Here is a 25952-nt window from a genome sequence, read left to right on the forward strand (position 1 = left end):
ATTATTTTAGGAGCAAACTTGCAGATGGAATTCTCTCTGTCCCCCCATCTCTGTCTCAAATAAACAGAATTAAGCCATCACGTGGGAAGCCCACATCCCATTTCAGAGAACCAGTTTAAGTCCCAGGTACTCTGCTTCCAATTCAGCTTCTTGCTAATGCACCTTCAAAGGCAGTGGATGATGGTTTGGGTTCTTGAGTCCCTGCCACCCACTTAGAGGAGACCTGGATGGAATTCCTGGCTCCTGGCTTCAGAATGGCCCAGTGCTGGTTGTTGAAGGCATTTGGGAGGTAAGTCAGTAGATGAAGGATCTGTCTCCCTCTCACTCTGTCTACCTTTCTCACTCTTTTGAATAAATCTCTTAAAAATTAAAAATAAATGATAAATATTTAAAACTGAGTTTCAAAGAGATCATTGAAAAGTAGTATGCTGGGACATAATAGGACTCTTGAAAAAAATGGAAATAAAAATGTATATTTTGGTGTAAAAATTTTCTAAAATCTATGCCTAGTTCTTTCATAATACATTTTTCAATGAGCTTTTAAACTACCCCTCATCCCTATGCACAGATTTACATTTTTGTGCCAAAATGAATTTATCTTTTAATTCCATTTTCTATGAACTTTTTGAAGTACTCTCATATATGAGATTGGTTGTTGACTTACAATCGGCATCTGCAAAAATAATATTAGGACTTTTCCCTCCAAGTTCCAGAGTTACTCTCTTCAAATTACTTCTTCCTGCTGCTTCTTGAATAAGCTTTCCAACCTAAAAGAAAATAAATGAAGAAAGGTTTCGCACACCTTGAAGTTGAGATGGTCTGTGGCAAAAGTCAGCTCTGGGCAGCAATGGGAGGCAGCAGTAACTGATTCTAACAGGAAACTCACCCACTGAATGGCACAGGGACAGCTCTTGTGCCCAGTACGGAGGACAAGATACATCAGCTGGGGTATATTTCAATAACCATGCTAAAGTAAATCAGAGAATTACTCTAATTTTGTGATGGGAGGTACAAAACAAAGGGAGTGGTACCCTGGGGGCTGGCATTGTGACGCAGCAGGTTAAGCTGCCACTTGCAATGTCAGTATACAGTATCGGAGCGCCAGTTTGAGTCTTGGCTGCTGTACTTCTGATCTGGTTTCCTGCTAATGAGTCTAGAAAAGCAATGAAAGGTGGCCCAAGTACTTGCGTCCTGCTTCCCATGTGGGAAACCCAGAGTTCCAAGCTCTTGGCTTTGGCCTGAATCAGCCCTGGCCACTGCAGCCATTTGGGAAGTAAACCAGTGGGTGGAAGATCTCTGTCTCTCCTCTGTCACTCTGTCTTTCAAATACATAAAATAAATAATTTTTAAAAATATCAAATCTTGAACATTGAAAGATTTCTCTAAAAGCAAGCAAAACGTAACTAGGGAATTCCATCACATTGTAGCCAATAACTTTGGACTCCGGCTTCCAGGAGCAAAGTTAACCGGCTCTCCTTTTAAGACATGATAAGGGTGAAAGAAATTGTTCATGTATGTCTAGAAATTCAAGTATGAGTTTTATCATAAAGTCCAAAGAGATGATCAGTATTACACCATTGGCTCTGCCTAGAATTCTAGGTTGCTAAGGATCTTTTCTCTGCTCATATAAAATTGGAAATGCTCACTTATCTAGAAGAAAAGCAAACAGGAGACTGACTTCGGAAAAACATTTGCCATTGAGTAGGCTCAGCATTTAGGATAAAATTCAAAGTGACAAAATGGAAACAAGAATATACTATATAGGGGGTGGGTGTTGTGGTAACATAGAATGGTGTTGTGGTGCTGGCTTGGGACAACCACATCCCATATCAGAGGGCCTGATTCTCTGCTTCTAATGCAACATCTTGGAAATACACCCCGGTGGTGGTGGGGTCAGCAAATGATGGCACAAGTACTTGGGGTCCTGTCATCCATGTGGGAGACCCAGATGGAGGTCCTGACTGCTGGCTTCAGCCTGCCCTGGTCCTGGCTGTTTCGGGCACTTAAGAGAGTGAACCAGCACATAGAAGATCTCTCTCTCTCTCTCTCCTCTCTGTCATTCTACCTTCCAGATAAATAAAAAAATTTAAGAGCTATCTACCATTAACAAAAGAATGCACCATGTGGAGTACCTGTGCACAGAACTCATAGCCTCAGTGGTGAGAATGCTATCAGAAGGCCTGGAGCTACCCAGTCTCTCAGGGCCGGCCTCAGCTGGAAGGCTCTGCCTTGCTCAAGGGTTTGCTCTCCCAAGTGGCTCTCATCTACTTCCTTTCTTGCGGGGCAGCTCTGAGAAGCCCCGTGTGCTTTGCTACACTCCACATGGTCGCCAAGACTGTGTCCAGCTCTCGCAGCAAGTTTACTTCTAGTGCCACTCTCCTTCAGCAGAAATCTTTAATCAATGCCCTGAATGCCGAACTCTGTCTTAGCAACTGCTCCCTGAGATCTGACTTGTAACATGGTGTTTCTCTACTGTAGAGCAGAGACTGCTTATTGGAAAATGTTAAGCCAGCAAACAGCTTGTTGAGGCAGTTTGTTCTTGTTGAGATGAAAAATGCTAGTTGTGCCCAGAATTCTAATTTTAAACTAAATATTTATAAAGCCTAGAGAAGATAAATGATAAATTTATGTTCAGCTCCTCCAGCTTCTTGTTGAGATCCTCAAGTAAAACTAATAACTTCTCAGGCAGTTAAAAGAAAAGGCTCTGGGGGTGGGCGTTTGCTATAGCAATTAAGCTGCCACTCGGGCAGCCACATCCCATGTTAGTGTCTGGGTTCAAGCCCAAGTTCCAGTTTCCATTCTAGCTTCCTGTTAGTGTTCATCCTGGGAGACAACAGGTGATGGCTCAATTATTTGAGTCCCTGTCACCCAAATGGGAGACTCAGACTGAGTTTTGGACTCCTGGCTTTGGCCTGACCCTGCCCTGGTTTGTGGGCATTTGGAGCATAAATCTGCAGATGAATCTCTCTGTGTTTCCATGTTTCTCGCTCTCTCTTTCTCCCTCTCTCTCTCTGCCTTTCAAATACAGTAACAACAATAAGTAATGAATGTTTTAAAATAATAACAAGTAATAAATGGGCTAACAGAGAAAAAGAAAAAACTGAAGAAAAGTAGGTGAAAAAAGGAGACACCATAACTGATACCACAGAAAGACAAAGAATCATAAGAAACTACCATAAAAATAACTAACAAATTAGAAAATCAAGAAGTGGATAAATCCCTGGTCACATGAAACCCACCAAGGTTGATTCAAGAAGAAACAGAAAATCTAAACAGGGCAGTAACTAGTAATTGGACTGGAGCAGTAGTTAGATATTCTTAATCAATCATATTCTTTACCAAAGTAAAGTCCAGGACCTGATGGCTTCACTACTGAATTCTGCAAAGCATTTAAGGAATAAGTAATCCCAAGTCTTCTAAAATTATTCCCAAAGATCTGAATAAAACTCATTCTATGAGGCCATCATTAGCTTGATGCCAAAATTAGACAAGAACTGACAACAAAAAGGAGATAATTTTAGGTTAATATACCTGATGAACATAGATGCAAAGTCTCTCAACAAAATACCAGCAAACTAAACAGCAGCATATCAAAAACACTGTACACCACGATCAAACGGGATTTATCCCAAGGATTCAAGAGTGACTCAACACATGCAAATTAATAAATACTAAACAGCAGCATATCAAAAACACTGTACACCACGATCAAACGGGATTTATCCCAAGGATTCAAGAGTGACTCAACACATGCAAATTAATAAATGTGATACAATACATTAACACAATGAAGAATAAAAATCATCTCAACACGTGGAAAGTGTGTTTGATAAGATGCAGCATCTCTTCAAGATAGAAGCTTGCAATAAGTTAGAAAGAACAAACCTCAACACAACAAAGATCATATATAACAAATCCATGGCCTACATCATAATGAATGGGAGGAAGCTAAGACCATTTCCTTTAAGATTTAGAATAACAAAAGAATGTCTGCTCTCACCACTGTTATCCAACATAATACTGAGGATCTTAGCCAGAGCAGTTAGGCACCCAAATCAGAAATAAGGAAGTTAAATTATCCCAATCTGCAGACTAAATAATTTTATATACCCAAAAACCTGAAGACTACCAAAAAACTTTTAAAACTAATAAATAAATTTAGTGAAGTTGCAGGAAAAACAAAGCAAGAGAATAATTATATTCACAGTAGCTACAAAGAATAAAATATTTAGCAATAAATTTAACTGAGGAAGTAAAGTATCTCTACAAGGAAAATTATAAAATACTGAAGGAAGAAATTGAAGAGGAGACAAAAAATGGAAAATCATCCTAAGTTCACAGGTTAGAAGAATTTTTTTTTAAGATTTATTTATTTTATTGAAAGGCAGATTTACAGAGATACAGAGGCAGGGGCAGAGGCAGAGGCAGAGAGAGAGCTCTTCAATCTGCTGGTTCACTCCCCAAATGGCTGCAATGGCCGGAGCTGCACCAATCTGAAGCCAGGAGCCAGGAGCTTCCTCCAGGTCTCCCAGGAGGGTGCAGGAGCCCAAGGACTTGGGCCATCTTCCATTGCTTTCCCAGGCCATAGCAGAGAGTTGGATTGGAAGTAGAGCAGCCAGGACTCAAACCAGCACCCATAAGGGATACCGGCATTGCAGGTGGTGGCTTTACCCACTACACCATAGCACCAGCCCCAGGAATATTGTTTTTTTTTTTTTTAAAAGATTTATTTTATTTATTTGAAAGACAGAGTTACAGAGAGAGGTAGAGACAGAGAGAGAGAGAGAGGTCTTCCATCCACTGGTTCACTCCCCAGACGGCCACAACGGCCAGAGCTGCACCGATCCAAAGCCAGGAATCAGGAGTTTTTTCTGGGTCTCCCATGCGGGTGCAGGGGCCCAAGGACTTGGGCTTCTACTGCTATCCCAGGCCATAGCAGAGAGCTGGATCAGAAGAGGAGCAGCTGGGACTAGAACCGGCGTCCACATGGGATGCCAATAGTTCAGGCCAGGGCTTTAACCCGCTGCACCACAGCGCCGGCCCCAAGAATATTGTTTTTTATTTTTAAATTCAGAATAGTTTTAACTTTACAAAACAGAAATTGCAGAGTTGTACATAGAGTTCCCACATACCCTACATCTAGTTTATCCTATTTTTAACATCCTAAAATCTTATAATTATCACAACATATAAACCATACTCAACTTTCCCTATTTTTAATCCTCTGTTAATCCCACCCTTCTCATCCTCTAGTAATCAACATTCTGTGTTCATATTTTGGTGTTTTTCAGCTCCCACATATGTCTTTCTGTGTCTGACTTATTTCACTTAACATCATGCCCTTTAGTTCCATCCATTTTGTTGCAAGTGACAGGATTTCATTCTTTTTTATGACACTGGTATAGGTGATGATTTTTTTTTTTTAAAAAGATTTATTTATTTGAAAGTCAGTTACAGAGACAGAGAGAGAAATCTTCCATCTGCTGGTTCACTCCCCAGATGGCTGCAACATCCAGCTCTGGGCCAAGCCAAAGCCAGAAGCCAGGAGCTTCTTCTGGGTTTCCTAAGTGAGTGCAGAGGCCCAAGGACTTGTACCATCCTCTACTGCTTTCCCAAGTGCATTATCTGGGAGCTGGGTTGCAAAAAAGGCCCCACTCTCAGGCAATATGTTCTCTCTCCTCTGAGAAGAAAGGAATACACACAGGCAAGGAGAATATGGCCCTCCATTCTGACAAAACAGTGTCAGATGAAAATAATGACTGGAATGTGTGAGATCCCCAGTAAGAATGGAGAATCTCATATATGGGCAATTCTGGAAGCAGCAACCTGTCAACTTCATGCCAGCATCTGGGACAGACACTCAGAGTGCTGTCACCTTTAGCTGCCTGCACTTATAAGAGTGCTTGGCTGGATTCTGGGGAATCCATATTAACTGGACTCCTAAAAGTCCAAGAAGATAAAAAGGCAAGTACTTTCTCAAAGAAAACAATCATAGGAATTCATAAACATACAAGAAATCTCCAAAAGGTTTATGGAAAAAGTGTATTATGAACAGAACTAAAATTTTTGCACCAAAGTAAACTTATTTTTTAGTTCTATTCTTTCATGAACTCTTTAAAGTGCCTTCATACTATTCACTATATTCAAAAACTAACATTTATTGAGTCAATCTTTGCCAGGCATTTATGGTATTCACTCATTTAAGTCTCTCAAAAACCCTATGAAGAGCTGGCACTGTGGCGTAGTAGGCTACCACCTGTGGTACCAGCATCCCATCTGGGTGCCAGTTCATGTCCAGGCTGTTCTTCCTATCCAGCTCTCTGTTATGGCCTGGGAACGCAGCAAAGCATGGTCCAAGTGCTTGGGTCCCTGCACCCGTGTGGGAGACCTCGAAGAAGCTCCTGGCTTTGGCCTGGCCCAGTTCCAGCAGTTGTGGCCATTTGGGGAGTGAACCAGCAATAGAAGACCTTTCTCTCTGTCTCTCTATATGCCTGTCTGTAACTTTCTCTCTCAAATAAATAAATAAATCTTAAAAAAAAACTATGAAAGAGGTATTACTTTAGAGATGGGGAAATGTAAAAGTCAATGAATGGGGGCTGGCACTGTGGCATATGGGGCAGAGCTGCCGCCTGCAGTGCCGGTATCCCATATGGGTGCCGGTTTGATTCCTGGCTGTTCTACTTTGATCCAGCTCTCTGCTATGGCTTGGGAAAGCAGTAGAAGATGGTCCAAGTGCTTGGGCCCCTGCACCCGCGTGGGAGACCTGGAAGAAGCTTCTGGCTCCTGGCTTCAAACCAGCACAGCTGCAGCCGTTGCGGACATCTGGGGAGTGAACCAGCAGATTGAAGACCTCTCTCTCTGCCTCTGCCTCTTTGTAACTCTGCCTTTCAAATAAATAAACCAGTTTAAAAAAAAAATCAATGAATGTAAGCAGGCTATCTAGCTGCTTAATGGCATAACCTATGAACTCTCTGCAGGCTTACTCCAGGACCCAAACCTGAAGCTACTTCCCCCTCCTTGCCTTCCTCCCACCCAGCAGTCTGTTCTCTCTCTCTTTTTTAATCTAACTGAGCACCTTTTGTGAGCCAAATACCACCCAGTTCTTATCCCCACATTCCAAACTGATTTCAAAGTGAGTAGGAATATCATCTCCTGTAGCACAAATAATGTTCACAAGTCATCGATTACAAAGCCTATATTCCATCTTCATAGTTACATTTAATAAACAAGAAAAAATAAGGAGAAACTATGTGTTTTATACACAGTAAGATGCTGAATAAATATTTGGGATTGGTAAGAAAGTTCTGGTCCAGCTGGCATTACATTTCTGCTAGCCCTGCTCCCTGACATTCATCAGACCTCTCTATGGGCTGATCATTTTTTGCCACTAGGAATGTTGTCCAGTGATTATTTTCATGGCTACAGTAACTACACAAAGTCTAACTCAGTGTATGGTCATCAGAGAAGAATACCTAAGAATGTTTCCTGCATCAGTGCTTTGCCAGCCTTTCCTTAGAAACCAAATTTGTGATAAACACTGAAGGGCAAATCTCAGATGAATAATGCCTTTCCTCTTCATCCCTGAAAAGAAGGTCAGGTTGCAGCCTGGCCCCAAGAAAAAACTGAATGTGTTAGGCCACGGGAGAACTACGTGTGGCATCAGGACAGGACACTCTTGGGAAACTGCAGTTTTCATCAATCTCCTCCATTCAATGCACATCTCCACTCTCCTATTTGCCAAGTGCAATGCTAGGAATCATGTCTCACCGACAAAGAAGTCACAGCTTAAAGGACTCCCAGGTAAACTTAGCATGTACTCAATTAAGTGTGGCTTTGCAGTTCACTTAGAAAAAAAACCTGGATCTAATTTACTATTTGCTCTGAGCAGATTACACTATAGTTTTTCAGTGCCTTGCTATAACCCCAAGTCAGATGTTTCTGGTCCTGACCCACAGAACTGGGATTCAGTGCAACAGCCATTATCAGTTACAGGATCAGAGGACAGATACCTTTCCAGGATGTTCTCCTTGGAAAATACAGCACTACTCATGAATTCTCCCTAGGAGTGGGGCAAGGTTAAGTGGCCCTAAATGGGAAGCACTCCTCATGATCATTAGGAAGGGGAAAGAGGTGATGAAAAGGGGAATAGACTCCAAATAGGGGGTTCTAAATAGGCACAGGTATTATGTTTAATAGCACAGAGTTCAGTGAGAAGTGATTCTAAGTCTGCTTACAACATAAGTAAGTCCTAAGCAAACCAAGCTAAAATATTACTTTTACTGATCCTGTGCAGACTTCTAAAGTCAGCACCTATGGGATAAGAAAGTCAGAGAACAAATTATAGACATGAAACAAAGGCCTGGGACTGACCAGCCCTTCTTATATGGAAAGGGGCAAGAAGGCTCCTTCAGGATTCATGCTACATATTTAATCCCTTTCTAGGTGAAGCAGAAATGCACGATGAGATAAAGGATACTGCCAGGTTTCTAGTGGTTGAAAGTCAAGTGCACAAGGACAGACATCACAAAACCAAGCCCTTCTGTGATGAAATAAGCAATCTGTAATAAACAACAATGATTAAGAACAGGTTGAGAAACTAAATCCTGTATATAATATGAAAGATTAAATAGGATAAAGGTGCAGAGACCCAATCTTGAGTTCATTATAATCTTTTTTTTTTTTCAATCAGAAAAGATTTTAAAATATGCTCACACACTCCTGCTCCATTGCTGACAACCTGGCTAATTACAAACAGATGTAGATTTATGGGCCATGGTTTGCCCCCCAAGTGTCAGAGACCTAGGTACAACAAACTCTGGTTTGTATGCTAACAAACCCTCTATTTAGGAAGATGCTTCGCCTGCCCCAGTGTCTCAGTTTCCTCATCTGCAGAATGAAAGCAGGGGCCAAGCAACAAATCTGTCCCCTAGTATTCTGGTTAATTGGAGAAGTTAAAAACCATATAAAGAATTCCTGGGGCCCCTGTTAACTCTGAGTAGGGACCCAGTTCTTACGTGTTTTTCTTGCCCAAAGGAGAAGTAGCTTTTCACAAGTGCACCACAGCTGCATGGAATGAGAGAAACCCCTGATCTCTTTTTGGTTTCCTTCAGAGCTCCTTATGATAGAGTAAAGCATGGTGTTCCTAAAATGTGTTTCTTAACTCTGCCCTCACCCCCTACAGAGCCTCTCAGTTGTAGCTGTGAACCCTAAACAGGCAAGGGTGGTGAACTGGGGACTCCCACACACATAATGAAACTGGGCTAATTCTCAGCAGGAATGTTGGCACAGGTCAGCTCAGACTCCCATGTGCATCTGAATAGGTTTCAAGATTGATATCAGGAGTAGCCCTGGAAGAGTCACAATGTACTGAAATCCTGGTCGCAGTGATACAGCAGTTAGGGGAATGTAATTTGGTGCTTCACAAGGAAAATAATTTGTTACACAGGACAAAAAAGAACACAAAAGGCTTTTCATGCCCTCTTTATTCAACGCAGCTGCTCCCTCAACAGCTTGTAAAGTTGGGCAACACTTTTATTTTTATTATTGGTTAATTATTCATATAAGGTGAATTCCTTTTCAGGGTTATTTCATGTATTAGTTAAGTTACATATATAAGAGTGAATTTCTTCTCAGAGATATGACAATGTTTTAAAAATAGAGAAATAAATCTCTATTAGAGATCTCAATAAACTAAGTGATGATGCCTGCTTTCCTCAAGATATTTTCATTTCTTAAAGCCCAAACATTAACTCTATCCTTCCTCCTTTCCATTCCTAATCTTCATTGTTGTGCTTCCAATTGTGATGGAAATAGAAATGCCCAGAGCATGCAAATTGAGAATTTCTTGTCTTTCTGAAATATGCATAAATAACAGATGTCCACCCGAAAATAACAAGATTAAGGTATCTATGTAGTTCATCTAATTTATATGCTAGCAGCAATTTCAAAATTTTATCTATGAATTTCAGGTTATAAAAAGCCCCAAGAGAGTATTTCAGGCATGGAAAGCCAAGATACTCTGGCAAAACAAACAAACAAACAAACAAAAAAACCTAAATGAAAGATCTCTGTGAATGAGATCCCAGTGGAAAGAACAGGGCCATCAAAGAAGGAGGTACCTTTCTCTGAAGGGAGGAGAGAACCTCCACTTTGACTATGACCTTGTCTAAATAAGATTGGAGTTGGCGAACTCAAGAGGCTTCCATAGCCTTGGCAGCTCATGACAAGAGCCTAGGGTGATTACTGATGCCATAAACAAGAGTGTCAATTGTTAAATCAACAACAGGAGTCACTGTGCACTTACTCCTCATGTAGGATCTCTGTCCTTAACGTATTGTACTACGTGAATTAACGGTATAACTAGTACTCAAATAGTACTTTATACTTTGTGTTTCCATGTGGGTGCAAACTGTTGAAATGTTTCCTTAGTATATACTAAGTTGATCTTCTGTATATAAAGATAATTGAAAACGAATCTTGATGTGAATGGGATGGGAGAGGGAGCGGGAGATGGGATGGTTGTGGGTGGGAGGGAGGTTATGGGGGGAAAAGCCGCTATAATCCAAAAGTTGTACTTTGGAAATTTATATTTATTAAATAAAAAAATAAAGCCATTCACTATGTTTCCCAGTGTTCCTAATGCACACTCCATCGACTCCCTGGGCGCCTCTGTGCTCCATACAAGCTGCTTCATCTGCATGACCTGCCCTGCTATCCGTCTGAGAAGCTAGCTGGCTTTCCATCTCTACCCTCCCCCAGGGTTTGACGTTCCTCCTCTGATCCCATGGTACTTTGCACATAACTCTTTCACTATACTTGTATGGCAGGTGTCTTCTCTATTAGACTGAATTTGTCAGTGAACAAACTCTGATTTATTTTTTACATGTATCCATATACACATAAGATTTTCAGTAACCTTTATTGCATCATTGAGTTGGAACATGACAACTTTTCTTGAGATTTCTAGGATGTCTATACCCAAGGCTTAGCTTTGCTACAACTAGCAGGAGAAATCCTGAGTTTTCCTCCTACTTATCTTTGGCTTGAATTTCCTCATCTCTATGGCTCTAATACTGGCTGCACATCAGAATTCCCAGGACATTGAAAGTCTTTTGCTAGATCTGGGCCCTGTCTCCAGAGATTCTGATCATCTTTTCATGGAGTGGAGCACGCAGGCATAGGTATTCTTCAAAAGATTCCAAGAACATTTAATGTGTTACCAGGGTTCAGAACCACAGAACTGAAAAGTTTTTAAAGACATTTCTCTCATACTGGTCTCTAAGCTTCCATCATTTATTCTGTTATTCATTTGTTTAATGTTTTCAATGACTGAACATCTATTCTGTACTACTTCTTTTCATAAACATTATTTAATCTTCTTGGTGATCCTGGGAGGCAGGCATTGTTAGCCCCATTTTATAGCTGCATAAAAACAAGCCTCAGAGAGACCAAGAAATGACTTGGTGACAGGCACCCACTGAGTGGCAAAGCCAGGCCTGAACCCAGATGCTCAAAGCAAGCCATGGGCTCTTTTTGCTCTGCCAACGCTTCTCCCTGTGGTCTCTCTGCTTCTCTAGACCTTCTCAGTGGATGGGTCACACATATTACCTACAACTAACATTTCTAGATCTACTATCCTGTACATTTAGCTATCTTTTTGTTACATAAGGCTCCCCATTTCCATTTCAGATTTTTTAATTAACTTTTTTTTCTTTTCTTTCCTTTTATAGGAAGAAGCATGGAATATTCAAGTTAGAGGTACTATCCTATATCCACTAACAGGTGAGCTAAAGGCACCTGTTCTTACTCAGCATGAGTTCAAAGGAAAGAAACCTGTAGAATCTTCCATGTAGCCATTTTACTCTCTCCTAGAGAGTAAATCAAGGAATCTCAGCTAGCCAGAGTCTATAGCATCCTTTTGCTTGTTCTTCAGTACCCAAATTTAGATTGAGCTAATGAAAAAGGGAATAAAGCTATATACACGCAAAATTTTGTCACATCAAACTAGTATTTTTTGTTAAAATACTCAATAGTTCACCAGTAGACTCACACAACCTTAGAAAAAGGCCTCATTGCTTGAAAAAAATAGCAAAAACTGTAACAATCTGCTTTCCTCACCTACAAAGAAGGGTGAGGCTAAACAGAGTAGAGAGCTGACTGAATTCATTACTCAAGCAGCAGAGATGGTGTCTGTATCATGCAACATGACATTCATCTCACTTAGGAAATGAAAGGAGAACCCCAGCTGTGTAAATCAGAATCAGTGATAATACAGCTGTTAGCTACAAACATTTGTTTGGCACGAATCAATCTGGACTCTCCCGTAGTTTTCTTTGATGGTCTCTCTACTATCTTGTTGACTAATGATGAAATCATGGTTTGTTAATCCTACTGAATAAAGAAAACACTATACCAAATGAAATGCAAACTCTATTCCTGTACTTTATTAAGATTGTTTATTGACTCTATGTTTATAAGAGCCCTTTCATATTCACTTATTAAATATTTACATGCATTGCTTATGTATCTAGCTGCATAAGGAGAAATTAATCCTATCTTTAATCTGAGTAACTCTGTTTGCTTTTAAAAGGCCTTTTGCTAAAGTAAGATGGAAAGCAGCCACCTCAAATAAGTTTTTTACTGCTGATTCTTCCAGACATTTTGTGATGTACCAATAGGTCTCATTTCCTAGGGTAATCATAACAGAAGCCATGTTCAAATCCATATTTAAGTGACATGTTCACTCTGGAAGACCAATACAATTTCCCAAGTAGCCAACAAAGTTACAGAAGAATAAAGAAATAACTACAAGCTGATCCTCTTAAAGTCATTGCAGAGAAGAAACTAAGAGATAGACCAAAAGCCACAGGACTGTTCCTCTCCAAATGAAAGTAGGTTTCCTTAGAGAAATACAAAGAGCAAAGGTAGACTCTGTAGGAAAAGTTTAGCTGAAATCTGCTCTGTGTACACTACAAAAAGTTACCTGTTGGGAGTAATTCCTAACAGCAAAATGCTTTACATGGCTACCCTCACCCTATTTTCTTTCCTAAATTCTCCCTTCTCTTTCCCTCTCAGTTCCCCAATGAACAGTTCCATCTTTGAAGATGACATAGCTAGTTGTTAATATTATTCCATGAAGATGAAGAATTTCCTATGTTACTATAAAGCTACAGTAACCAAAATAGTGTGATATTGGTGGACAGACATATGATCAGTGAAAGAAAACAGCGAGTCTATAAAGAGATCTAAACATATATGGACAAGTCATGCTTGAATGAGGCTTGAAGGCAACTAAATGGTAATAGGACAGTCTTCCTAACAAACGGTGCAGGAACTACTGCCATCCATATTAATGTGTGTATATATATATATAGCCCTTACCTTACAACATACATGGAAATTAACTCAAAATAGAACACTTAGGCTTAAATGTATAACAAAAAGCCATAAAACTCGTAGAGGAAAACACAGATAAAAATTTTTGTGATCTTACATTAGGTAAAGATTTCTTAGACATGGTACCAAAAGCCTAATCCATAAAATAATTTGATAAACTGAACATCATCAAAATTAAGAATTTCTGCTCTTCAAAAACTGTTAAGAGAATGAAAACATAAGCCAAAGATTGATAGATAATATTTACAAAGTATACAGGACTTGCATCTAGAATATATAAAAACTTTCAAAATTCAACAAAAAGAAAAAAACTCACCACTTCTAATTGGGTAAAGACTGAAAGACACCTCACCAAAGACTATACAGTAGCAAATATGCAAACTAAAATATGCTCAACAATAGAGAAATGAACATTTAAGCCACATTGAGAAAAAACTTTATACCTATTTGAATGGCTACAAATTAAAGGACTGCCAATACCAAATGTTGGCAAGAATGGGAAGGAGCTGGAAGTCTTACATGAGTACATCACTGTAAGGAATATAAAACTGTACAACCACTTTGGAACACAGTTTAGAAGTTTTTTTAACCTATCATATCCATCCATTCTACTTCCAGGTATTTACCCAAAAGAAAAGCATATATTTATATATCTGTATTTCTATATGAATGTTCACAGAAGCTTTTATTTTTAGTAGTTCCAAACTGAAAACAATCCAGATGTCTATCAACAGCTAAATGGAGTATTACTCAGCAATAAAAAAACAATGACTTATTAATATACAAAACAATACAGATGGATCTCAAAATAATTGTGCTGAGAAAAACAGCCAGACAAAACAATATACACTGTTTTTTTCCATCACATAAAATTCTAGAAAGTACAAATAATAAACAGTACCAGAAAACACATCATTGTCCAGAAATGTGGGGCTGGGGATAGAGGGAGAGATTATAAAGGGGCACTTGGAAAATTCTGAAGATGATCGACAAAACTATGTTGATGGATAAGATATATATGTCAACACTAAGCTGTACATTTTAAGTATATAACATCCACTGTATATCAATTATATCTCAATAAAGCTATGGTAATGATACATTAATAATATAAGTATTACTTTATTAGAGCATGCATGCTATGTATGTCTTTGTTGTCTTTAGTGGACTAATGGCAGAGAAACTATATTGAATTTATGACTACTTAAAATATGATTTAATGGTTTTAACAGGACAATTAAACAAATGAGGAAAATTTAATTACAATCATTTTAAAGTAATTAGAATTTGAAAAGGAACAAAATAATGAAAAGAAATGAACTTTAAGCAAAGCTAAAGTGATGATAGCAAAGAAGAGCTCAGGGGACAATACAATAAATTACAATGATTGGAATGAAATGGAGGCAACATTTGAGATTATTAATCTAAGAAGAAAGCATCATAGTCACAGAAGTTGATCATTTCCATTTACTTATTTACATAAATAAGGTAGAAAAAAATCACTGAGCTAAGGACTCACTAGGTAGACTAAAGGAAGAAAAGTTCATTACAGACAGAAAAATGTCACACGCAACGTCATGAAACTGTGAAAGACACATAACATTTGGGGGTCTGTAAGCAGACTGGTGGGGCCAGCATGCCTGGCAAGGCACAGCAGGTGAAGGGGGCGAAGACAGCAAGGGCCAGGTTATGTATTAACTTGTCTGTTAATCTAAGGAGTTCAGACATCGTCTAGCAGGTGGTGGATGTCTAAGTAGAGATCTCCATTCTGCACTCAAGTTTAGAGCTCAAAAGACAGGTTAATAATTATACGGGAGCTATTTCTGCAAAATATCCTAAATCAAACTGATTCACTCTTTTGATTATTTTCATATAGGTAAATAAAGAATTTAATTGATCAGTCAATTTACCACAGATGAAAAAATCTTGTAGGCTGACAGTCTTGCGGGAGAAGGAAGAGAGCCAGAGTAGGAAGTAACTAGTTAACTTCCATGTTCAGAAAGCCAGTTATTACTGAAATGAATCTTGACCTTTCTCCAAGGAATACTGCTATACACAGATAAGGAATAAATCAACAAGAATTGCTTAAGAAGAAAGTACGACCAGCTCAGCCGTGAGGGTAAAATTTCCTATAAGTCCATCAGCTAAACATTCTACACAAGGGACGTAATTGTCCTGGGTACATAATGGTGCCGTGAGACAGAACAGGAGCTGCACTAACCTTAGAGACTCCTCTGATGACCAGAACTGCAGCACAGAAGAAACAGAGGAGAGAGGGAGGGACAAACTCATAAAAAATTCAGATGCTTTTTCCAACAATCACCTCTATGCAGTCTCTGTATGCTGGGTGAGTCCAGTTCCTTCATTTGCATAGTATGAGTAACTTGTGGGCATCTTTATACACCAGGCAAAGAGTAGTGACTCAAAAGCTTATTGGATGACACAAGAAATCTTAGTTCTGAGATTATCAAAGTCATCTCTCTATTGCAACTAGAAACCTCAGTGATGCTTTTCTGGACTAAAGAGCTGCTCTAGAATGAGAGTGCTTCAGAAAGCTTACAGAAATAATGAAACTAAGAGAAGTGGTGCAAAACTTTAAAATACAGGCAGGTTTTTTTTTTCATAAAATTATTTTTCAATGAGCTTTTTGAAGATCCCTTGTTTACAAGGAAGAAGAACAAAATAAAATGTAATTAACTACAAACAGATTGAGAAATGGCACAGGAGATACTATGTTACCTGTTTATGAGGTATAGCTTATACAAATAAGTTTTACTACTTTATAGTTGCCCTGTGTGAATCACAGCTTCATCCTGAGAAATACAATCAAAGCAGACCTCTGTTCACACCTCAGGAAGATCCTCTGCCTTCAGCCAGCTGTTTACCAGGTCACCAATACTATATAGTTTTGCAGTTTGTATGAATCTTTAGAAGTTTGCAATGTTTAATATAATACCAGCATTTCTGTTTGTTTCTTTGCTGAGTAATTCGGAATGCTTGATGATGCCTTGGTTTGTTAATCTGATTTTAAATTCATTTTCCCCCCTTAATGTGTTTAGGAGAGATAACTGCTGGAATAAAACTACAGACATAGAAGGCAAAATGAATGATACCTTTGGGGTTATACAAGTGTTCTATTTTTACACAAACAAATTCAGAACTAATTCTTTTTCTCAAAGAGGCCCTAAGAACAGGTTCTGGAGTATGCCCAAGTATTCGAATTATGTATAAACTAGTGATTCTTGAACATCAAGGAACAAAAGAATTACTAGAAAAGCTTATTAATACAAGAATCTTGATCTCATTTACAAAGTTTCCAATTTGGAAGACTTTGGGTGTTGCCCAGAAATCTAGATTTTAACAAGCATTTCTCCTACCCCCACCACCATAGGTGATGTGGCCCTAAAAATAAGAATAAAATAAAGATGAAAACAATGGTAACTGGAGAACACCACAGTTTTCTGCGAATATATTTCTCTCTACACCAAAATCCAATACTGGAAAACCCAGGTTGAAGGAGTGCCCACTCCTCAACTGTAGTCACAGCAATAAATCATAACTGAGTTAATAGGTACCAAGCAACCTCTTCTAAATACCCCCTACAAAGAAAAAGGATTGAAAATTGGTTTGTACAAGCAAGCACTCAGGCAGACTTCCAAAAAATGAAACAGAAGAGCAAACACACACAAAAAACATTTATTAGAAGCCAAACATATTTGTAAAAATATTTATAAAAGCCACAAAACAAACTCAAAGAAAGTAAAGCTGCCAGAGAAGAACAGGAATTAGTTCAACAGATATATTATTTGCAAATGGATGTTTCAGATTCAACTAATATTTACTGAGTTCTTAAAGTGTGCCAAGTATATGATTGGAACTTTCAAATATATTTAATTCACAAATAACCCTGAATGAGGTTACTGATAAGCAATCTTAGTAGATGTAGAAATGAAAGACCAAAGAGAATAAATACTTTGCCAAAGATCACATACAACAGGAAGACTGGAATTTGATCTATGATTTGTTGAATCCAATGCCCTTTCTATTATACCAAGCATAAATTGTTCTGGAACCTCATCTAAAAATAAATAGAAAACAGTAAATATTTATTGACACTTTACTGAAAACTAGGCCCTGTGCCTAGCACCTTAAATAAATTAGTTATTTCACTCTTATAATCTATGATAATATCTACAAATAAGAAAGCTTAGGCCTTCAGAGATTTAAAAAAATAATATGTACCATGAATGAATCCATACAGCCATAATAGATGTATTAATTAGGCTACATCCAATATGACTAGGCAGAGTCCAATATGACTCTGACATATCTAATATTGATTGCATTTACACAATTTGAAGACTATTTGAAATTTCTTACTGAAAAAATGATTATTTCCTCTAGTCTTCTTGATAGAAAAAGAGTATAGTGCTGCAAATGCAGTGCTCTCTCAAGCTTTCATTTTAGCAAGCACAGAAAAGCACCTTATTTTCTTTTTAAGTGACTTTCAATAAAGAAGGAGAGAACTGAATTCAACCTGAATTACATTAAACTTCCTAAACTAATGTAAAATTCTGTGAGGAGTATTTGTGGATCATCAGGTTTATCAGACTTTGATCATTAACTGTAGCCTAAGAATTCTCTTTGCTCATGGTAAGCCATAGATGCAGTTTGTAGATGGAAATTAACTTGGTCTGATTGTGACTTACAGCAATATAATAGCTAGCGTGGGCTCACCCTACCAAGTGTTGAGGAGCCTAAGAAACCAGACATACATTAACTCCTCAACACATCCCATCTGATATGATTTGGAGTTTTAGGGCTAGACTTCTGCTCAACTTGGGCTTTTCATAACCCATTAAGGAGACTCTTTTTTTTTTTTTCTGACAGGCAGAGTGGACAGTGAGAGAGAAAGAGACAGACAGAAAGGTCTTCCTTTTTGCCATTGGTTCACCCTCCAATGGCCACTGCGGTCAGCGCCCTACGGCCAGCACATCGTGCTGATCTGAAGCCAGGAGCCAGGTGCTTATCCTGGTCTCCCATGCGGGTGCAGGGCCCAAGCACTTGGGTCATCCTCCACTACACTCCCGGGCCACAGCAGAGCTGGCCTGGAAGAGGGGCAACCGGGACAGAATCCGGCACCCCGACGGGGACTAGAACCCGGTGTGCCGGCGCCGCAAGGCGGAGGATTAGCCTAGTGAGTTGCGCGCCGGCCCATTAAGGAGACTCTTAAAGAGAATTAATTTAAAATTTTAAACTCTAGAGTTTAAATGCTGTTAAAAGTGGAATTGCTAGAAAGACAAAAATAGCAAGAACTGCATTTGCTATTGAGAGGGAACAACATACTTTTAATTGCTGTTCTATACTCCAGCAATAACACACACACACACACACACACACATTGAGCTTGTGTGAAAATTCTGGGAAAGATTTTGAGAATGATACCAGTACTTGTTGATTATCTGTAATATCCCCACAGCTGGCATTTCTTTCTTCCAAGTTATTTTTATACTTGGTTCCCAAGCCATTATAATTTCATTCTCTAAGAGATCACTAATAAGAGAAAAGGAGCATAGACCTAAATTCTTCCCACTGTGGGATTAAAATGTAGCTTTATCTTCTCTTTAAAATATTACCTTTGAATGAAATGGCATTTATGCTAAATGAACAGATACATTGGAAAACTATGTCAAACAAGAGAATTTCAGTTCTAGCCTTTGCCTCAGAATTATCTTGAAAGTCAGGAAATTTGCAAGGAAAAAGGGTACAGAATTGTTCTTCTCTTCCTCCACGTTCCCATATATGCCACACTGCAGCAGTCATATATTAATCTGAGCTAGGCTGAACCCTACAAGATTTCACCTTTGCATATCCAAATTCTAGTATAGTTCTTGACATTTAAAAGTTCAATAAATAATTGTAAAATTGAGTTGAGAGACTTTGGGTTTAAAACTATCTTATATCACAGATTATATTTTTAAAATAGAAGCCCCTTCCACATATCACATGTGATTTAAAAAAAAAAGATTTTCATTTATTTGAGAGGCAGAGTTATAGAGAGAGGGTGAGACAGAGAGAAAGGTCTTTCATCGTTGGTTCATTCCCCAAATGGCCATAATGGCCCGGAACTGTGCCAATCCAAAGCCAGGAGCCAGGAGCTTCTTCTAGGTCTCCCAGTTGAGTGCAGGGGCCCAAGGACTTGGGCCATCTTCTACTGCTTTCCTAGGCCATTAGCAGGGAGCTGGATCAGAAGAGGAGCAGTCAGGACATGAACCAATGCCCATATGGACGCCAGTGCTACAGGCAGAGGCTTGGCTTATAATGCCACAGCACCAGTCCCCACATGTGATTTAAAGAGACTAAACTTGGAATTTTGAAGTGAATTTTAGGAAAAAGGGGACAACAATGTAGTTAGAACAGTCTATGACCTTTCAGAATTGGATACTTTTGGGGGCCAGCATTGTGGTGTGGCAGGTCAAGTCTCCGCCTGTGATGCCAGCATCCCATAATAGTTCCGGTATATGTCACAACTGCTCACTCCTCTTCCAACCCAGCTCTCTGCTAAAGGCCTGGGAAACCAGTGGAAGATGGTCCAAATGCTTGGGCCCCTGTACCTGTGTGGGAGACCCAGAAGCAGCTCGTGGCTCCTGGCTTTTGATTGACCCTGCTTCGGTCATTGTGGTCATTTGGGGAGTGAACCAGTGGATGGAAGACCTTTCTGTCTCTCCCTTTCTGTCTCTGTAACTCTACCTCTCAAATAAATAAATAAAAGCTTTAACGAATGCTTTTTCTAAGTCTATGGGATGATTATATCATTCTTGTCTTTTATGCCATTAATATGGAATATATACATTGAGTTTTCTTTTTATATTAAACCAACCTACATTCTTGGAATAAATTGCACTCAGTTGTTGTATATAATCCTTTTTCATATATTGATATTCTGTTTGCTTTTGTTGAAGATTTCTGTAACTATATTAATCATAAGGAATAAGGAGTGTCCCCTTGACACATCAACTTTGACTCCGAGACTGAACTTTTATTTAACAAATTCAGTGTTTCCTCCCTCATACAGCCAACAGAGTGTTTTTTGCTATACATCAGGTACTAGCTGAGGTACTGAAGAGAATGCCTAAGGGATAAACTCCAAAGAGAATGCCCTGATATGCAAATGATATGCAAGTTAGATCATCCACAGAGCTTTTTAAAAGTATTTATGAAACTAAACTACTATTTAAATATTCTATACCACATAAAAATTTTCTTACTCCAAATGTCCTTCGGTTATAGTCTAAAGACTTCAGTTATCTCAACTGAAGTAGGTAAAGTTGTAACTCACTAACCACCGTACATCCAAGCTGAAGCAATGATAACCTATGAGCATAAGGGTAATTTGATATTGCATGAAACAGAGAGAAAATCAAAGAACTAGATCAAAATCAATAAAAAGGAGCCATGGAGACTACTGCTTCTAGTCATGATTGAGTAACTGGTGCTGATTTGTCCTACCATCTTCAACAAGAAAATTATATGAAATTGAATTCTTCAAACGTTGGACAAGATCAATATGGAACTTTGATTTAGTGACAAATGAAACAAATAAGAGACATACGTTTTGCCAACAGACTTCCTAGATTGCCTTATAGGATGAGAAGACCAAAGCAAAACATGCCAGTCTCACTGAGTTGATAAAATAGAGGTTGGAGCCCATGACTACAAAGTGACAACTGAGTGCCAGAGAGACATAACAAAGCCCAGGAATCCACCCATCCACACTGGAGGTCCTGTTGAGTCCTGGGCTTAATGCTAAGCTGGGAATGTTCGGGTTGAGACTTGAGACTACAGAAGATTGGACCAAAAAAAAAAAAAAAAAAAAAAAAAACACCAAAAAACCAAATATCAAGAAATCTGTATGCTGAATAATTCCCAGAACTCAGACAGGGCTGGAGACATTTGAGTTCTGAGAATGGAAAGTCCTTGTTGAACCCCCAAAAGAATCTCAGTAAGGATAAAACAGTCCTAACAAAGCTTAAAAAGTTAAGTCTCAGAAAGTCAAGCTGAACCACAAGGACTTATCCACCAGTCAGGAAAAAAGGCCTGTCACTCTTTAAAGAATGACAACAAAATCCATATGTTCAACAAAATAATGGCCACAGTGTCGTGTCCAGGATCTTTTAAAAAAATTAACAGAAATGAAAAGAAACATAGTCAGGAAAAATATGAGGCAACATAAATAAATCCAGGTATTGCCAAGATATTAAAATTAACAGATATGGACATTAAAAGCTATTGGTATAGGTGTGGTACAGCAGGGTAAGCCATCACCTGAGATGGCCACATCCCACATCAGTCTATCTCATGCAGACCCTGGCTACTCCAAACTTCCAATTCCGCTTCCCACTGATAAGCCTGTGGGACAGCGGATGATGGCCCAGGTGCTTGCACTTCTGCCCCCAACATGGGAGATTCAGATAGAGTTCCTGGTTCCTGGTTTCAGCTTGGCTCACTGTGGGCATTTGGGGAATAAAGCAGCAGATGTAAGATCGATCTCTCTCTCTCTCTCTCTCTCTCTCTCCACCCCCATTCTCCCTCTGTCACTCAGCCTTTCAAATAAGTCTTTTTAAAAACTAGATATCAAAAGTCTGTCTAAAAAATTAAAAACAGGAACACAAAGAGGAAATATATAAAAAAGAATCCATAGAACTTCTAGAGCTTAAAAATGTAGTATAATTTCAGGTGATTTAATGTAGATGTAACTGGAAAGGGAAGTGGGAGGCAAAATATATTTGAAAAAATATTTTTGAAGAAATAATGGTCAAAATATCTCCAAATTTGGAGAAACCTATAATATTCACAGACCCTAAAATTTTAAGAACTACAAGACATAAAATTACAAAAAAAACCACATCACAATAAACTACTGAAAAGTAGTAAAAATATCTTAAAAGCAAGCCAAGAAAAAAGCATTATACACAATAAAACAAAGGTAAGAATGATTACTGATGTCTCAGAAACACTGCAGGTCAGAAGAACTAGAATGGCATCATTATAGTCTTCAAACTACAGAATTGCAATTCTATATGGCAAAAAAGGTTATTTTTTAAATGAAGATGTAATAAAGATATTTTTAGACAAATGCTGACAAAATTAATCACTAATAACCATTCACTGCAAGAAATACTAAAGAAAGATCTGTACAGATCAGGAAAATGATACCAGAAGGAAACTAGGGCCTACACCCAAAAAAAAAAAAAAAAAAAGGTGGGGGAGGAGGTTGTCAGGAATGAGTAGTATGGGAGTGAGTATAAAATAACTGTTCTTTCATTAAGAAAATTTATAAACAAAACAATGGAGGGGCTGGCGCTGTGGCGCAGCAGGTAAAGCTGTTGCTTGCAGTGTCAGTATCCCATATGGGTGCTAGTTCTACTCCTGGCTGCTCCATTTCCCATCCAGCTCTCTGCTATGGCCTGGCCTGGGAAAGCAGTTGAAAATGGCCCAAGTCCTTGGGCCCCAGCACCCACGCTGGAGACCTGGAAGAAGCTCCTGGATCCTGGCTTCGGATCAGTGCAGCTCCAGCCATTGTGGCCAACTGGGGAGTGAACCATCAGATGGAAGACCTCTTTCTCTCTCTGCCTTTCCTTCTCTCTGTGTAACTCTGACTTTCAAATAAAATAAATAAATCTTAAAAAAATAAAAACAGTTGAAATTCATTGCGGGGCATGTAACATATGGAAAAGTAAACTACAGTGCACCGATAGTAAAAAGAACTGGATGAGGAACAGAGTGATACTGTTGTACAGTTATCACATTCTTTATGAAGTAACCTAACACTATACAGGGTAGACTGAGACTATGATGCAAGTTGAAAACACTAAAACAACTACTTAAAAAAGAGGTCTACCTGATCATTCAAAATAGAAGACAAAGTGCAGTGCTAACATGACTCAATTCTTCCAAAAGAAGGCAGTACAAAGAGGAGAAAACTAACCAAAAACCAGATAGGACAAAAAGAAAACAAAAATCAAGATGGGGGACTTAAACCTGACGGAATCAATAATACATTAAATGTTGAACAATAACACACACACACACACTACACAGGGGAGTACGCATTTTATCGTTCCATTGACACAAAATCTTAAAATAGGCAACCTTAATATAAAAGCTCAGTGGCTGTCTGGGGCCAAAAGTATTAGCCACAAAGAGGCATAAGAAATCTCCACAGGGTTGTGCAGTACTCTACATCTTGATTTGAGTGGTAGTTACATGGGTGTGCGTAAACGGCTATGTAAGGAGATGTAAATTGTGCTTCAATAACATCACTTAAACTGTTAAAAAGAGATATTTAAAGATTTAAGCCCAAGAACCCTTAGAACAATTGCTTATGATTTAACTGACTCATATTACAACTTTCTGTTAGTCATGAAAGATGAAGTTCCTTCTATTCAGTATAGTTTTCCCCTACATGATACTGTAACTTTAAAAAGTGCTTAGTTTTTCTATTTAAATGTCATGGAAGGCGGCTGGCACTGTGGCACAGCAGGTTAAGCTGCCACCTGCAGTACCAGCATCCCATATGGGCACCAGTTTGATGCCAGCTGTTCTATTTCCGATCCAGCTCCCTGCTAAGGTGCCTGGGAAAGCAGCAGAGGGTGGCCCAAGTATGTGGGAGTCTCAGAAGAAGCTCCTGGCTCCTGGCTTCGGCCTGGCCCAACCCTGGAGGTTCAACCAGCAGATGGAAGAGTGCTCTCTCTCTACACACACACACTGTAACTCTTTCAAATACATAAATAAATCTTTTTTTTAAATGTCATAGAAGAATATATTAAGTAACATAGCAATTAACTTATAATAGATGCCTAAGGCCTATTTAATGACATCAGTGATGAACACTACAGGACAAAGAACTGAATAGCTGTTTACCATGTTCCAGATGAGAGGTTAATATAACTGAGAGCACTTACCTGCAATTTAATACAGACATGCAATATTAGTCAAAACTCCAAAGTGAGTTTTTTGGGGGGGAGGCAAGTTGCTTAGAAAACCAATCTGAAATTCCATCTGGAAAAATAAACTTCCAAAAATAACCAAAAGATTTTATAAAACCAAGTAAGAGGGCATCTCTATATCATCTTAGAAAACTTAATTTTAAAGTGGTCTGTTTTGAAAGAGTTAAATAAAATTATTGAGTTCTGAAACAGAAAAATATATATAGAAATTTATCATGTAACGTTACATTGTATTCAAATAAGTTGCAAAGGGGTACATGGTTTAATAAATGATATTAAGTAACTGCCTGTTCATCTATAAAAAACACTTGCCCACCATCTTTCATTATCTATGAAAATACATTACAAATTAAAGATTTAAACAAAAAAATTAAATTGAAAGAAAATGTTAAGGATAATTTGTATAATTTTGAGGGATTTTTGCTGAGATGATAGGAAATCCAGAAAGAATGAAAAACATTACTAAGTAAACTTAAAATTTGTGCATGGCAAACAATTCTATTTTTAAAAAAATTAAAAAGCAAACAGCAAACGAACTCATATTTGTAGATTCTACAACAAAAACTCAATATGCTTAACACATAAAGAAATCATACAAATGAAACTCATCACTCTAATGTATTCTTGTTAAGTGAGTAGAAATATAAATATCCTTTTATTTCACAATTTCACTTCTGGAAATATATCCAAGAGTATCTAACACACACATACACGCACACATGCACACAACAAATGAAAAGTTTTCTAAGATTTCGCAGGATTTATATTTCAGTAGTCTAATAGGAAAAACAGTAAAGAACCGAAAACAAAATTCCTAAAGTGTCCATTAATGGAATATTAACTAAATCATGATATAAAGAAACAGTTCATGCAGCTACTAAGAAGGATGATTTAGATACTGACATGAAAGTTATATTTCATTTTATATATTATGGCCTCATTCTTATTAAAAACTTTTATTTTACAAAACTATATGCTAGAAGTCAGTCAATTGGGACCACCAGAAAAAGAAGGTGAAAGTAGTAAAAGATACATTAAATGTTTCATTTTAGTTTTAAAAGTATGTATATTCATTCTCCAGGCTTTTGTAATAGGACCAAGAACTGTTCTCTCATAATGGGTCCACTTGTCCTCTCTGATCAGATCATGCCCCTAGAACACTATTAAAAGAGTTCAGTTTAAAGTGAAGTGGGGACTTCAAAACATCTGCTAGGCAATTCAGGTGCATGCTCTATCTACATTTATATTTTCCCCCAATCTTTTACAATTGTCTTGCCACTCCTGATTGCCTTTTTTCTTAGTATCTATCCCACAGAAAATATTTTCAAGCATTAGATTGAGTTTACATAGGAACAATTCTCTTTCACAATAACATTTTACTTTATACACATATCACTAAATTGCAAAATTGCTTTAACACATACAACTGAAATAAAAGTTTGGAAACAAACAAGATTAACTCTTGAAAAACATAAAAGTCAATCATTTCTAACTGAATTCATATTAAATCTTATTAATCAACTTCTTATGAAATTTATTAATATGAGT

General features: G+C 38.3%; 1 protein-coding gene across 1 annotated transcript in view; it reads right to left on the minus strand.

Annotated features, from left to right (window-relative positions):
* ALDH1A2 (aldehyde dehydrogenase 1 family member A2) overlaps window positions 1-25952 on the minus strand; it is a 127023-nt gene that overhangs the window by 14802 nt on the left and 86269 nt on the right. The window contains exon 8 of the mRNA XM_002717704.5: window positions 665-767. Coding sequence (XP_002717750.1) covers window positions 665-767 — 103 coding nt within the window. The remainder of the gene's footprint in view (window positions 1-664; window positions 768-25952) is intronic.

The sequence above is a fragment of the Oryctolagus cuniculus genome, chromosome 12 (assembly GCF_964237555.1).
Source record: "Oryctolagus cuniculus chromosome 12, mOryCun1.1, whole genome shotgun sequence".
Taxonomy (NCBI): Eukaryota; Metazoa; Chordata; class Mammalia; order Lagomorpha; family Leporidae; genus Oryctolagus; species Oryctolagus cuniculus.